Genomic DNA, 17,160 nt, shown 5'->3' on the forward strand with positions numbered 1-17,160 from the left:
AAACAAACCAACATCCAAATCAAAATCCAACAATCATAGTCCAAAAAACATGCCAAGGTCAATAAATACATAAACAAAAAGATGAAAGAACATGAAATTTGCATAAGTGCCATCTCACCAATAATTAACAATATCAGGTTAAAAACCTGGACCAGGGTAAAGGTCTGTCGGGGAAAAAACTAAAAAAATTTTCTCCACCAGCACTGGATCCAACCTGGAATAATATAATTAACAATATCAGGTTAAAAACCTGGACCAGGGTAAAGGTCTGTCGGGGAAAAAACTAAAAAAATTTTCTCCACCAGCACTGGATCCAACCTGGAATAATATAATTAACAATATCAGGTTAAAAACCTGGACCAGGGTAAAGGTCTGTCGGGGAAAAAACTAAAAAAAATTTCTCCACCAGCACTGGATCCAACCTGGAATAATATAATTAACAATATCAGGTTAAAAACCTGGACCAGGGTAAAGGTCTGTCGGGGAAAAAACTAAAAAAATTTTCTCCACCAGCACTGGATCCAACCTGGAATAATATAATTAACAATATCAGGTTAAAAACCTGGACCAGGGTAAAGGTCTGTCGGGGAAAAAACTAAAAAAATTTTCTCCACCAGCACTGGATCCAACCTGGAATAATATAATTAACAATATCAGGTTAAAAACCTGGACCAGGGTAAAGGTCTGTCGGGGAAAAAACTAAAAAAAATTTCTCCACCAGCACTGGATCCAACCTGGAATAATATAATTAACAATATCAGGTTAAAAACCTGGACCAGGGTAAAGGTCTGTCGGGGAAAAAACTAAAACAAATTTCTCCACCAGCACTGGATCCAACCTGGAATAATATAATTAACAATATCAGGTTAAAAACCTGGACCAGGGTAAAGGTCTGTCGGGGAAAAAACTAAAAAAAATTTCTCCACCAGCACTGGATCCAACCTGGAATAATATAATTAACAATATAAGGTTAAAAACCTGGACCAGGGTAAAGGTCTGTCGGGGAAAAAACTAAAAAAAATTTCTCCACCAGCACTGGATCCAACCTGGAATAATATAATTAACAATATCAGGTTAAAAACCTGGACCAGGGTAAAGGTCTGTCGGGGAAAAAACTAAAAAAAATTTCTCCACCAGCACTGGATCCAACCTGGAATAATATAATTAACAATATCAGGTTAAAAAAGTTCGTTACATAAGCTAATTCGTAAGGTACGTATGTTTATTACTAACAAAAACGTTTGTAAAAATAAAATAAAAAAAATCTAGTTGTATTTTTAAGTAACCAAACATTTGGAGGTAACTAGGCCTCCTTTCCCACCCCCTTTTTTTAGCGAAATCGTCCGATCAAAACTATGGGAAAGCCATTTAGCTTGTAATTAACATACAATTGCTTCTCCAAACTAAACATCCGTATGATATATGGGTAGATTATAGCAAAATATATCGTGCAAAGAGTACATTCCGGCAGAATATGCTTCAATCTTTTGAGGATGCCAACTCCACGTTCAACTTTGGTGGAGATAATGTCGCTATGATGCTTCCACGATAGATTTGAATCAATATGGAAGCCGAGGTACCGCAGTGATTTAACTTGTAAAATAGGCTTTTCACCTAATAGAACTTTACTACTTACATCAACAGAATCACCCACTCTACAGAATGTCAGTAAGAATTTTTCTTTACATTCACACACAGCAAACTTAAACTTGTAAACATCTCTAATCTTTTGAGAGTAATATGAGCGTTTACTATTAAATCATCTGCGGATTTTGCAAATACTGTTAGCAATATATGTATCCTTTAGATAAACGCGCATCTTGTTCACACAAACTGAATAAAGTAAAGGGCCCAGCACAGACATTTTACTATTTATAATGTTAGATATTGTCGTATGAGTGTCTACACCAGGTAACTACTTTACCCCATGAAATACAAGGCTATCAAGCATGGACTCCTGATCATAATTATCAAGCTTTTTTTCTTTTCGACCGACTCTCCTCCAAATTTTCAATTTGAAATCTCAGACTAACAAGAGCCTGCTCAATTTTGCAAACTTTTGATTAAACTCGAGCGTGATTGAATCATAAACCTGGCTGATTATCAGTTCAGTACCTTCTTTGTTCAATGAATTTGGGTCATTGGGTCATTGGACGGTTAATTCGAAAAAATGAGGTATTTTTAAGTTACGAAGGAGTGATCGAATCTTAATGAAATCTCATATTTAGAAGGATCTTGCAACTCAGATCTTTTATTTTAGATCTGGCTGAATCCAGTTTCATTGGGAGGAGTTGTGGGGGGGACCGGAAATCTTGGAAAACGCTTAGAGTGGAAAGGTCACGATGAAATTTGGTGGGAAGAATAAGCACACATCCAAGATACGTGACTGACATAACTGGAAAGGATCCGCACTCTTTGGGAGAGTGGGGGGGGGGGGTAATTCTGAAAAATTAGAAAAATGAGGTATTTGTAATTTATGAACTGGTGATCAGATCTTAATGAAACTTGATATTTAGAAGGATCTTGTGCTTCAGCACTCTTATTACGAATCCCGACCAGATCAGGTGACAGTAGGCGGAGTTGGAGGGGGAAACCGAAAATCTTGGAAAATGATTAGAGTAAAGAGATCGGGATGAAACTTGGTGGGTAGAATAAGCAAATATCGTAGATACGTGATTGACGTAACCGGACTGGATCCGCTCTCTTTGGGGGAGTTAGGGGGGTCTAGTGCTTTGGCGAGTTCGGTGCTTCTGGACGTGCTAGGACAATAAAGATTGGCAGGCATGTCAGGGACCTGCACAAACTGACTTGATAAAGTCGTTTTCCCCGATTTGAGCATCTGGGGGGCTGAAGGGAGAGGAAAAATTAAAAAAATGAGGTATGTTTAACTTACCAGTGGGTGATCAGATCTTAATGAAATTTGATATTTAGAAGGACCTGGTGTCTTAGAGCTCTTATTTTAAATCCCGACCGGCATTAATTATCTGATTTTCCTTTTCAATTAATCCATTGATTCTTAGAATTTTGCTAGAGCTCATACCATATGAGTTCTTGGCTCTTCCGACCTCGTCATAAGTGCCATATGAGCTCTTAGCTCTTGTTTTTGTTTTTTTTTCAGGAAGAAAAACTTGCCCGAACAAGAAAGTTTACCAGAACAAGAAAAATTTCCAGTGTCTCCAAATTGTTCCAGGATTTCCGAAACTCCGAATCCGGCTTTAACTATTATAGATGATTCTACGGTTAGTAAAAATGCGGCATCTGGTAGCTCTTGCGATTTTGGTTCGCCAGGAGAACACTTTGGAATCGATTTGTCTGGAATTCCAGATGTAAATTGTATAGTCAACTTGCGTCATCTGCTTAGTGAGTTTATAGAAGCAATAAAACATCAGTTCAATTGCAAGGACGGGAAATCAAAGCTTCGCGTGAAAGAAATTAAAAACACCGGACTCCAAACAAAGCTCATCATTATCTGCCAAGACTGTGGCTGGAAAAAGCGAGTAGAAGGTGAGCCGGAAGCCCCGCTCACTACTGTAAAAGAATACCTAACAAATTTCAGTGACCAGATATTAGGTAACAAAAAAGAGAAGATCAGCAATTTACGAGGAAACGTGAACGTGAAAGCTGTATGAGGTATCATGGGGACCGGAGGAGGCTACGCATCTTTGAACGAATTATTAAGTGTATTGGGAATAAAAAATATGAATCCGAAAACGTTTATGAATTTAGAACGCTTAGTTGGTAACGCATGGATGGATGCACTATCAGATGTGACCACGAACTTTATTACTAGTTGTAATACTAGTATAATTGGACAATCTGCGGGACGGCAACAACGGGCATCTGAAGCCACCATACCAAGCGAGCACTTCTCATTGTACAGGCCACAAAAGAGTGTAAGCTACTTATTTTCGTCTTTTATGCCTGTGTACGACATATTCTGCTATTAGCTATATCAAAGCTGTTTAAAGCTCAAAATGACTATCCCCATAAAAATAAAAAACGGAAACATTAAAAAAGAAAACATATTTCTCTTCTAAATCTAGAGCACAAATCATCTTGTGGATAGAAAGCCTAGGTGTGTTTGGCACTTTCTTATTTGATTGAGTATGAAGCATGTTTCAACGTACTCCATGATCCGTATAGTACGTGTTTACCACAGCTTAGATACCAATACAGTTATGAAGACTCCTATCTTGCCCATGAGAAGCTTTTGGTACAGAGCTCTGAACTTGGCGCCTCCTCCAAGCCTGCGCACCGACGCGTAGATCGTACTACAACACAATAGACAGGAACACAATTTTATTTTGTTGCATACACAACTTAGATACCAATACCAGTTTCCTGTTACCAATTAGATGCCAATACCAGTTTCCTGTCTCCAGTCGCTAGCATCGCCACCGCGCATTGTGTCCCAAAATAAATCGAGTTTTCATAACTGTATATTGGTATCTAAGCTGTGGTATCCACATGGAGCTAGTCAAAACGGCTTGTATTTTGTTTCCATTTGTTTTACTAGTATAATTTAATTTTCGCTTTGTCTCTCAATCCTTATTCTTAAGGCATACCCACAGAGAAACAGAGAGTTTATTTGTAGATAATATAAATAAGTAATACTTAGCTTCTAATAAATAAATGGCTTACCTTTCATTTTGTGCATCAATTCTTATTCTAAAATATATTCACAGAGAAACAGAGAATTTACTTCCAAAAAATGTAAACAAATAAATAAATATTATATAAATATATGTTGTAATTAATACATATTTTAATAATATATAATTATTACATATTTTAAATAAATAAAACAGAACAGTTTTATATAATATTATATTATATATTAGTAATATATATTTAGCATATATTACAAATAAATATTATATGAATAGTTGTAAATATATCGGTAACTGATAAATTGGTACTCATGAACTTTTGCCTCGTTTTTGCTTGACTTAAAATTTCGATTTAAAATTTTTAAATTGATTTTTTTTCATTTGATAACATTACAAATTCATTTTTTATATGATAATATATTTTATAAGTTATATGTTTAACAAGAATATACAATCATTACATATTATACATGAATAAAACAACATAGTTTTACACAACAAGACATTTTATAATAAACTTATATAATATTACATATGATATAAATAAGTATTTCATAAATAACTGTAAATTAGTAAATAAAATGTAAAATGGTACTCACAAAATTTTGGTTTTTTTTTTTACTTGACTAAAATTTCATAAAGAGAGAGAAAAAAAAAGGTTTTTGCGTTCTTTTTACCCGCTCAGACTTTGACATAGCAGCAACAAGTAAATACAGCGAACAGTAAAGGCTTAAGGAATAGTGTGTTTGATTGACATCACATTGACAAAAAGTGACATCACAAAAATAAACCAATAGAATTTAAGCACACTTTTAACACCGAATTCGAGGAAAATAATCTATCTTTTACTCTTATTAGTATAATTATAAAAGTGTAAAGTAATGGGACAATAAAGTATTTTGAAACAATAACTACAATAAACTGTAAAAGTGAGCTTAAATAATCTGGTCTTTCAATGGCTCCTATGTCTATGTTAAGCACCAAGTGATTAGTGGGGGTACTATCAATAAAGAAACTGTTATAATTAGGCAGTTTAATAAAAGTACACTTCAATATTGTCAGTACAAATTTTCAATGCATGGGTTCTAGGTGTACACAGCCAAAATTCTAGTGGAAGGAATGGAGTGGCTCTGTGAGCATTTTCTTTTACCACGAGGGGGACTTAAAATACCAAAATGTGCATTTTATGCGGACATTTTCCGATATGTTATAAGGAGAGGGGGTATTTGGACCGATCATAACAGATCCCTCCCCTCTATGTAGTCATGATACACCCAAAAGCTTAGTTCAAAAGCAAAATACCAAGTTTTTAAGAATGAACACAACTTCAGCATTATTTTGAATAGGATATAGCCCCGCCCCCTTTTATGTGCCAATAAAACAAGATTTCATTTTACTTACCACCAGGATTCCTTAAGTTAAGCTCTGTGCTTGCTAAAAATTGATTCACAAAATCCATCTTTCAAACAGAAAATTCTAACCAAACATGAAGAAAACTTGTTTAATTCCTAGAAAATGTAAGTATTATTATTATAAGTAAAATACTATTATCACAGATTTTCTCCTTTCTGCATACAACCCTAGGAGATTTCCATACTAAATCGTAAATAAGGAAAACAATCCAAAGCTCAGATGTCAATGCAAAGGAAAGCTGGCTTAGGAAGCCGAGTTGCATAAAAAACTATCACGACTACTGACTAAAAGGCAGATTATTTTTAGATCAACTTAATGATTTAATGTTAATCATAATCAACTGAACTTAATCGATGATTCATGACTAGCTTATAATGATTAATTAGTTTTATCAATTAAAAATGGTAATCAAATTAACGCAATAATAAAAGAGTACAGTCAATATCTAGTGTTGCAATTAACTTAGCTGTATAAATATGCGATAGAAATTCCTTCTAAATTATTCTACATATTTTGCAGAAAATAATTTATTTGATGGTGTTACTAAGTTCCGAGACAGTAAAATGGTCAGATTTTCAAGTTGTTGAAAATTCATGACAGAGTACTTTGAATTTGGTACAGCAAAAAATAAGTAACTCTTTTCTGAGAATTAAAAAAAAACGTTAATGAATTCAAAGTCGGTTAAATCGGAAATAAGAAAAAAACAATACTTTGTTACCTTACAAGGAATATCAGACACATCATGCCACAAAAAGATGTAAAAAATCCAAAACGGTACGCATTTTCTTTTTTTTCTATTTAGAATTGTTAGATAGTAATATTGGCAGTGGTAATTTATTTTCAAATACCAAAAATAAAATCAATTTGCAGCATGTAAAAAGCATCACATGCGGTGGTTTGCTGAAGTAAAACAAAAATAACACAAATATAAGGTACAAGGTATATATGGTGTCGGAGGGTAGAACCCTGTACCAAGAAACAAACAAAATAATGCACAGACAGTAAACTACATAATAGCCCTAGTTAACTATAATAATGAATAACAATAGTAACAACATTAAAATAATTAAATAATAAGAAATAAAATAATAAGAAATAATAATAGGAATTAAAAATAATCATAAAATTAACAATAAATACAAACAACTTAAAAAATAAGTGGAATAGTTTTTTGCTAAAACATTGTTATCAATTATAGGAAAAATCAATGATGAGAGAGTGTGTCTACAAAGAGTAAATAAGAAAAAAAACTAAATTGGAAGTCATAAATGGATTTCTTTTCCTGGGAGGGGGAGGACAATTGTAAAAAAAAATGCTAGATGACTTAATTAGGAAGTACCCGCAAATTCAACGAAGCATGAGGTGCCAGGGGGTTGAGCCCAAATTAGCCCCTGCCTTTGAACCTAAACAAATAAAAGCCTATTATCATAAAAAGAATGAGTCTTAATAAAATTTATGTGCCCTAAACTAAACACTATTTTTTTTTAATTTGAAATACCTTTACATTACGAAAATTCTAGTTTAAATGCTACCCTCCTCCAATGCCTGTAAGTGTAATAAATTCATAGAAACATAGAAAGCATACAACTTATTTTTGATATTTACGGGAGCGTGGCAAATTTGTCGCTGTTTTAATTTTTTCAATAAAAATAAAAAGGCTTTGGTAAATAAACAGATACAGAATAAATATTCCTAAACTTGCACCTGATCTATTGAGATCTAAGTAGTGAGGGCTTTTAAGGTCCAAGCACACCCATATATGGTATACTTGAAGTTACTAGTTCCTCAAGACGTTATTACGCGCACCTAGGAAACACTATAGCGTAACTGTAACGGTTTAGTACACCTGGATCATAGGGTTTGCTTTACTTAAAAGTTTTTCATTGATTCTTTAAGAACTTAGGAGACTTCTTCAAATGAGGATTTCCTTGATTGCTACCTAATAGTTTCTTTGATTTTTTAAAAAACCTTCAGGGGGTACCCACCAAATCAGGCATTGATTGCTATGCAATAGGGTTTGGATGTTACCTAATAGAAAGTGTTAAAAAACCTTCAGGGTCTAGATTTTTTACATAATAGGTATAGATCCTTTTTTACATAAATCCTAGATTTTTACATAATAGGGTTTGAATGTTACATAATAGGGTTAGGATGTTACATAATAGGATTTGTTAGAGTCTGTTAGAGTCAAGCAGGAAAGTCCCGGTTGTAAGAAAACTCACCATGGTCCAATATTTACAGGTTGTTTACAATATTTACAATGTTCTCTAGAAATGGAATGCTTTTAATCTATTGGACATTGAAGGCAATAGCAATCAAGAAATGAAGCCTAATGTTGCAGTAGAAAAAGTACAAAGAGTTGCCGGCTAACTCTAGAATGGGACGAGATGTTTCGGAAGAACACAGTTATGCTTTGCGGCAAAGGTAAATGTAATGCATCTACAAAGATTTCAAGATGGCTTAAATACATTCATGATCTAAACAGATCCATAAAAAGGGAGTAAGTTTGTTACTTGCGAGAAAGAATCCTTGCTAATCTATAATCGGTAGCAAGAGTGTCAGGATTAAAAATGACTGGATTTGGGAAACAAGTCATACAAATCAAGTGACTTTGGAAAAACAATGGAATCTAGATGATGATTTTACTTCAAAGGAAAATATTTTCTCAAAGAATGCTTAACGATATAAAGAAATGATTCTCTATCTTTCGACTATTTCACGAAACTTTTACGTCGTGATCCAGATGCATTTACTCAATTTATTGATATATTAACTGAAACGAAAAAAAAAGTATATTGTGATTATGCTTTTAATCACTACCTAGACGGCCATTTTGCAAGGCAACGACAAATAAGTCGAGCAAGTTTTGTTACGTCACTAAATTACTACTCCTCCTAGAAGACGTTCCTTTCCCCAGTCAGTTTCTATTTAGCAGCGAGAGAGTCAATATTGAACAGGATTTACACATGCCCATTATGTTTGTATACATTGAGCAGCTGCTCATCCTGTGAGAATTGTACTATTGTTGATCACTATAAAGAAACGTGTAAATCCATGTAAATTGCATAAAGGATACGCAGTGCAAATTAAAGATTGTAATTCCTTTCTTGAAGAACTGTGTGATTCCCACACTAGAGGTTTCCTATGCTCCAATTGTCACCATGATAAATGGAATCAATGGGAGTAATTTTAAATTGTTTTGAATTTTGTTTTAAATCGACGTAGTTTTAAATTGTTGATCACTATAAAGAAACGTGTAAATCCATGTAAATTGCATAGAGGATACGCAGTGAAAATTAACGACTGTAATTCCTGTCTTGAAGAACTGTGTGATTCCCACACTAGAGGTTTCCTATGCTCAAGTTGTCACCATGATAAATGGAATCAATGGGAGTAATTTTAAATTGTTTCGAATTTTGTTTTAAATCGTCGTAGTTTTAAATTATTTTGGAAGGAAGAGCCTGGTCTACGCTTCATTTGCTGGAATCATTAGAGAGTCTGGTTTTCACGACACCACTACGACGATGCCGGCTACTCTGATTTTAAGCCTACCGAATTTTTATTTGGCCGTTACAGAAAGTGATTCTGCATATGAGAATTTTGTGCGTGACATTGCTTCAAGGAAGCAAATTGAAAAACGTGAATTTTATAATATGAATCAAAATAGTATTATTGACTTTACGAAGAGATATAATAAAAATGAAGTTACATTATACTGAAGAAAATATGACCCTGACTTTGCATGCCAAGATGAATACAAGTTGAATCCTGACGAGCTGCCGCCATTCATCATTAACGATGGTTAACTATACGTGGAAGAAGAAATCTAAAGGACACAGAGTTTAATATAGCTTACAGCTGAACTTCATGGATTATAGCTTATAAATGAACTTCATAGATTGTAGCTTATAGCTGCAAGGGATTAAATCCCCAGAGTACCGTGTTTACTGTATTTATAAAACTTTTCTTTTAGTGTCATTAGGGTCTAGAGCTTTCTTATTTTGTTTTTCTAAGAGCATTAATATTTCTTTGCTCTCCAAGTTTACTGAGTTTCTGATAAGCTTTCCACTTTTCCGAATAAAACATCAGTCCAATTCTGTAATGTTAATTATCTTTAACAATATTCTTTTTGATACCTTTCAATTTTTTTTTTACTTTAATTTCATCGTCACCCTCTTTTAAGTGAACATATACCTTACGAGCTCTGCTCTCTGTTTTTTAAGTTTAATAAAGAAAAAGTTGAAGTATACATTTGAAGTATCTTAAACCTGCAATGTCTGTTGTTCCAGATTATTCAAACTTTATCATACGTATCACTTTTTTATTGACCGCAACGAAGCTATAAGGGTTATCTTTTATATAATCTGAAGTATCGAACTTTTCTTGGAGGTTCACTTTAATGTTTCCATAAGAATCCCCAGTTCGAGTACCATAAATAAAGCCATCCGTATCCATATAACATAAGTCAATGTTCTCACTATATTTTAGTTTCGTGTATTCATAATGAAATTCATACATCAGTAACATAAATAGCTCTAATACAGCAAATCCGATTTAAATAGGGTTATCTAGATTTATTTTTGACTTGGCCAGTCTGGCTACCGAAAAATACCCGCTATAGATTATTTCCGATCTAAAGTAATGTTTTTAAATTATTTTTTGTCTTTGTTCATCATTGGTGATTATATCAATACTTCCTCTGTTTCTAGTATTTTCCATGGTTTTCCCAAAACAAGCATTATTCATGACTTTAAGAAAATCTTTCTCGAAATGATTCGTTCCCTTTTGTCGTAATTTAGTATTATGATTGATATATTCTTTTAAATAGGATGACTCAGTAAATATTAGCATTCTATGTACTTTTTTCAATTCTAGGCCATTTTTTAAGTGTAATTCTAAATTCTTATAATGCGGAACATAATTTATTTTATTTTTTAAAGTTGTACTTAATTTATACTGGAAATGTAAGGAGCTAGTGGCAAATCTTTATGTAAATTGTGTAATTCTCTTGGATATTCTAAATCAACTTCGTAAATGGCTCCTACCATTATACTTATTCATTTCTGATTCAACGTAATCTTTCAATTGTTGTTAATAGTCTGAGGTTTTTGGACTTGAAAAGTTTTTAATGAAATTATTATATAAAATCCATTTATAATAAATGTTGATAGATAAGAAAAAAATATCGTATACAAGACAGTATGATAGCAGAATTGGAAGTTTCTTTAAAATATAGCCAATTCTCAATTATTCAAGATGTCAATAAAAAATATAAAAGATGAAGCTCCTTCCGTGAATAACACTATGATTAAACCTCGACTGGATTTATTTAAAAATTCAGCGATTGAATGTGAAAAAGATTGAATAGATTATAATAAAAGCAAGTTAAACGATGTGAGATCTCTAAAAGATATAGTTTCAAATAATAAGATATAGTTCAATAAATATCTTGATTAACAGAGGAAATGCATATTGGATACAATGATTTTAAGGAAGAGACTTAAACTACATCCCCGGTGATACTCTTGTTGACACCCTCAGTGACAATAGAAGATTCGCCTCTACTGTTTGAAAATCTTTAAAACTTTATTTAATATTTTTCTTCTTTATATAAATGGTAGTGAATCAAGTTCTTTCTCCTTATTGGGAAATATTTGAAAACCCTATTGTTAATGATTCCATAACTAAATATTGACATGCAGAAATTACAGCTAACAATGTGAATTTATCTTAAAAATTAAATTATAATTTCATTTTAAAAGATGTGGAATCTTGGATTCTTGGATTCTTGCAATTAATAGTTACCTTTCTGCCAAAGTGAAAATAGCACGATTGGATGGAACAAATATGCGAAATAATGATGAAGCTACTTTAACAAATAATGGATTTAACTTGTTTAGAAATGCTGAATATATTACCAATGGAAAATGTATTGAAAGTACTGATTATGTAAGTATAACGACTATTGTTAAAAATTTATTAGAATTTTCAGATGACTATAGTCGAAGTGCAGCTACTGATATGTTTTGGTATAAAGATAAATCCAATCCATTGATTCCTTTAACGCAAAAAATGAGTTTGAAAGCACCTCTACGCCTGCTGCAGCAGGTGGTGGAGCCATTACAATAAAACGAAATAACGATTTTAATAGTGGTTTATTTAAAAGATTGAACAAAACCAAAGAAAGTCACGTGGTTAATGTATTTACCATTATCACGATTATGTGGATTTTGTCAAGATATTAATCGTGTTTTAAGAGGTGTTACACATCAAATTATATTAAAAAGAAACAACTTTTCCAATATGATTTGAAGGTCTGGAGCTCAAAATTTTAATTAAATTGAGAGTAAATGGATATATAAACCCATAAGAAGATTTGAAACGTGATTTCAGTAATGCTGATTAAGATTATTCTAACCTTATCAACAATTTTTACAGTTACAATATAAACATAAAAATGTTGACAGTGGAACAATTGTAAGTAACACTGATTTTAAAACAGTATATCCTTTATTTTGTCTTGATGTTTCAAAGCATGAATCGAATATTTATCGAAGTGGATCAACTGCTGATATAGAAATAAAATTTTTATTAAATCAAGTACCTGCTAATCCACATAACATTTACTGCATTATATTTTCAGAAAGATAAGCAACCATGGAGGTCATTGATAGTAAATTATATGTTAATATATAAATTATTTTCGATTTGGAAATTTGTTTAATAAAATTATTTACTAATAAATAGAGGAACTTTTAAGTGAAATCAAAATGGAAAAGACATATAATCGAACAACATCACAGGAACGAAATGTAGTACAACTAACTATGGAAAGAAATTCGTTATGATTATTGATTTTGAAGATTTTTTTGTAACTAGGAGTTTTAATTCCAATACAGCTGATCATGAAAAGATATTTAAAAAAGTAGACAAAGATATGATTTTAAAGGTTATTGAAAGAAAAAATAAAGATAATATTAACTATTTAGATATTGATATCGAACTATACACTAAATATTAAACTATTACATTTTATCGTTAGTATAGGAAAAAAGAAATATAGCTAAACTCTTATTTCGCAAATTAATCAAATTCTTATTTCACGAGACATGTTTTGATCTTAAATCTCATGATGGGAAATTGTAAAAATGTCGGTAATCTTTATTTAAAATGATGTGAACTCAATTAAAAACGGGGTAAATTGACGGGGTGATCTAAGTGGGGTCTAAGACCCGTGTAGTATAAAAATGAGACCAAATTTGCTTTCCAAGGACCTGTTTTTATTTTGAATGTAGGGATGGAAAATGTTCAAAATGTGCAATAATTGATGTTAAATGATGTAAAATGGACTCTAAATTATGTAAATTCATGGGGTGATCTAGGTGAGGCAGAATTGAAAATTACTAAACTACTTTCCTGATTTGGCAGGGGATTCTGAATGTATTACAACCTTAGGTTTGTAATCATAACAATCAAAGAAATCCTGATTTAGCGGGGTCTCGTAGGTTTTTTTAAAGAATCAATGAAAAATACTAAGTAACAAAAGAATCATGTGACGTAGGTGTACAATACCGTTACAGATACGCTATAGTACTACCCAGGTGTCCGTAATAGCGTCTTGAGAGAATAGTAGCTCCAGGTTTACCCCCTATGGGTGTGCTCGGACATTGAAAGTCCTCACTACTGACCTAATGTTGCAACAGTAGGATATTTACTGCTTATTTTGTACGCAATAGACTAGCAACGGTAAAAAGAAAACGCTAGCACAAAGAATCATTTGGTAAAAAAAATGCCTCCAGCCATAGGTACATATGTAAGACTTGCAAGTCTCAGTATTTTTTCCATTTATGAGCTTAACAAGTAAAATTGCACTGATTTCCAAGAAGTCAAATCAATAGTACCTTAAAGATCATTGAATAGTTGAAACTTCGATACTTGTGTTTTATATCGACCACAGTCAAGAAGTGAAGTTAGGTTAATCGTTAAGAAATATGCTAAAATATTTCGAAAATTTAGGATTTTAGTAACAAAATTATGGAAACTACAACAGAGAAAAAGGAAAAATAAAAACTTGAGAATTAAATATAATAACGTAAAACAGCCCTAGCCTTCTTACTTAAACGAAGTTCAACCAGGACTCAGAAGGGGGGGGGGTCTGGACACAATTGAAACAATAGTGATTACTATATTTGGAAAGAATAATGAATCGGGAATCAAAATGTATATATTATTTGCCATTTGACTTATGTATTATATGAAAACATTACCTCCAAGGGGACTTCCACCCTCCTGGGTAATCACTATAACCTTAATTATGAACAGAATAACAATTCCTGTAGTATTTGCATTCCCTAAGTAAATAAAATCCATGGTAATTTCACTGTAATATTCCTGTTTGAACTAAACACTATAATAACAAACAAGTAATATCATCTGATTTCAAAGCTCTTTCCAAATATCATATGCTCTACCATGACAGTCTTGCCCTCCCACTTGCGTCCATTGGGAGGGAGTGTTGTTCCTAGAATTTGACAAATAAGTTTTTTGTGTGTATTTTCACTGAAAATGTCTTTTTGGTATTTTTATTTAGAAGATTTCTAAAACGACAAAATTACCTGCCTAGATCCCCCTCCCCAGATTTTGAAAAGAACTTCCTTGGGGATACTTTCGTCGGTAAAGTCTTTTTTTCATTTTTATCGCAAAATTGTAAGAAATTGCAAATTTACGCCCCCCCCCCTCCCCACTAGATGTCTAAAAATAGTTTTTCCGTCCCTAAATTTTCATGAATTAACACAACTGGGCTTTCCTTTTCTAATGTCTGGATAAAATTGACCCACAGAAGTGGGTCAATTTTATTTGATATAATCTTTACCTTTATGGTAAGATGGTTCATTTTTCAATTTTTGCTTTCATATTTACTAGATTTGGGAAAATCGTCTCCAGCTTTGCCCCCTCCCCCAGGATTTTGACAAAATTACACAGCTGCCCCCCTCCGGATTTTGAAAATATATATTCCCTCCCCTAAATTTTTCGTGAATTAATGCTCCTGAATAGGGGAGTTCAGGGGTAACCATCATAGCAGATATTTGGAAATGGAATCCTATTTATATATTTAGAATCCTTTTGTAATTATAATGTGAAGTTCGAAAAAAAATCTAGACTTACCAAATGTATCTTAATACAAATACTTCCACACTAATATTAGCTTAAAACCTTTCTTTTAAATTCACCATCCTTTCGAGCAGGCTATGACTTCGACTTATCTCTCCAGATAGCAAAAACCTACTAACGAAGCTAGTGTCCAAAATGGCAAAATAATTAATGCGTCAGCTGATCTATTTCTAGCGCTATCTATAATTGAGCAATTCCTGTGCATGAAGGGAGGCAAGCTGCAGTGAAGCTAATTAGTAAGTATAATCATACATTTCGTCTGCAACAATTAAGCAGCATAATATACAGGTAATTAATTTTGTAACAAAGTGGAAAGTTTCTTTAGGTAGTTAGTATCCTGACATTTGAACCGTGAAGACGTTTTTAGTCTTAAAAACAAGAACCAAAATAAGTTTGATATTTGTCATCCTATTTTCTTCCCTTTCGAAACTAGGGGTACCATTTACATAGTAGGGGAGGGGGGTTATTTTTTAAAATCAAAGGCGAGGGGAATTTCTTGATTTTCCAATGGGAATAAAAAGGGTAATTTTTGAATGAAAAATAACCCCAAAAAGGTGGGTACTTTTATGATAAACCTACTACCGCTCAAGCTGTTCATTCATTGACGCATTATAGAACCTTTTTTTTCGTCAGTTTCTTTCAGCTTGGCGTGAAACAAAACAAAGAGAAGTGACAGAATAGATGGAAAATGTATTATTTGGGCTCTATATTTGTACCTAAGGGGGGGGGGATAAATTATCTGGACAGTTTAAAGTTAGAAAGCAGTTCTTACTATATAATATGCAGAATAAGTGTACCGAACACATTAGGCATGCAGACCCGCTATATTTTACCCCCCCCCCCCTCGTGTGCAAATATATAGACCAAATTTGTTTCTAAAATATTCTATTTTTATCTTAATGTGGTATATTTCATTAGGATTGAGCGTCAGAAAAAAAATATTAGAAGAATATTAGGTTGTGGGTATGTCATACAAGTGCCAAAAGGTATTTTGGAATTACCAGGGGGAGGGCAAAAATGTAGAGGTAAGGACAAATAACTTTCTTTACTCTCCCTATCCCAATTGATGCCTCTGCCCCAAACCAAAACAAGAGTAAGTTCAAGAACACACCCATGAGGGGGTAGTAGGCTGGTTATAGCCCTCCCCCTATAGACACACTGAAAATGTCAAACATTTTGTGGTAAAAAAGGAGCGAAGCGGCTCAATAGTAACTGAAACTCTTAAAAACTAATTTTTTTTATCAATAGATGGTACTTTTGTATTATCTTGACCACATTCAAGAAGTGAAATTAGGTTAATGATTATGAAATAGGTATTTGTATGATATAGCGACTACGCTTTGTTCTTGATCTGTAATAAAATCGGCTTTCTATGTGCACTCGGAAATAATCAGCTTAGCCTGAGCGAGACTAGCCACTATGCAGATATTTTTTAATTAAATATTTAATATTTAAAGTTAGTAAGGTTAGGTTTTGTGTTTAATTAAATGTGTTATATGTGGCCTGGTTTCCATAATTCTCTGTTGTAGTTTCCATGATTTTATTAATAAAGTATTATATTTTCATCATATTTTGTTTTATTACATTAGCATTAATCAAACTTCACTTCTTGACAGAACTTGAATGTGGTGGCTATAGGGCACAAGTAATAAAAAGTAATAAAATTATAAAAGTATAATTTTAATTAAGTAATTTTACTTCAAGTAATAAAATTAACCTGACTTCACTTATTGAGTGTGGTCACTCAGGTTACAAAGAGTGGTCACTATATCCTGCAAGTACCCATTAGATGTAACAAAGAATTGGCTTTTTATGCTGAATAGAAAAAACTTTTTTTTTTTTTTTACTAAAAACAGGGAGCAAAATTGATGCTTAAAACGAAAAGGAATTAGTAAGTAATTGAGGGGGTTGCCCCTCCTTAATACCTTGCTCTTTACGGTAAAGTTAAGCTTTTTGTTCCAATTAT

At 32.8% G+C, this 17,160-nt stretch overlaps 1 protein-coding gene across 4 annotated transcripts in view; it reads right to left on the reverse strand.

The window, feature by feature from the left end:
• The window catches only part of LOC136031796 (mutS protein homolog 4-like), a 116,880-nt gene extending 101,576 nt beyond the window's left edge, over positions 1-15,304 (reverse strand). For all 4 annotated transcript variants that reach the window (XM_065711593.1, XM_065711591.1, XM_065711592.1 and 1 more), the window contains exons 1-2: positions 15,189-15,304; positions 6,012-6,118 (exon numbers count right to left, since the gene is read on the reverse strand). In XM_065711593.1, coding sequence (XP_065567665.1) covers positions 6,012-6,069 — 58 coding nt within the window. In that variant the 5' untranslated portion in view covers positions 6,070-6,118; positions 15,189-15,304. The remainder of the gene's footprint in view (positions 1-6,011; positions 6,119-15,188) is intronic.
• Positions 15,305-17,160: the final 1,856 nt, after the last annotated feature.

The sequence above is a fragment of the Artemia franciscana genome, chromosome 10, assembly GCF_032884065.1.
Source record: "Artemia franciscana chromosome 10, ASM3288406v1, whole genome shotgun sequence".
Taxonomy (NCBI): Eukaryota; Metazoa; Arthropoda; class Branchiopoda; order Anostraca; family Artemiidae; genus Artemia; species Artemia franciscana.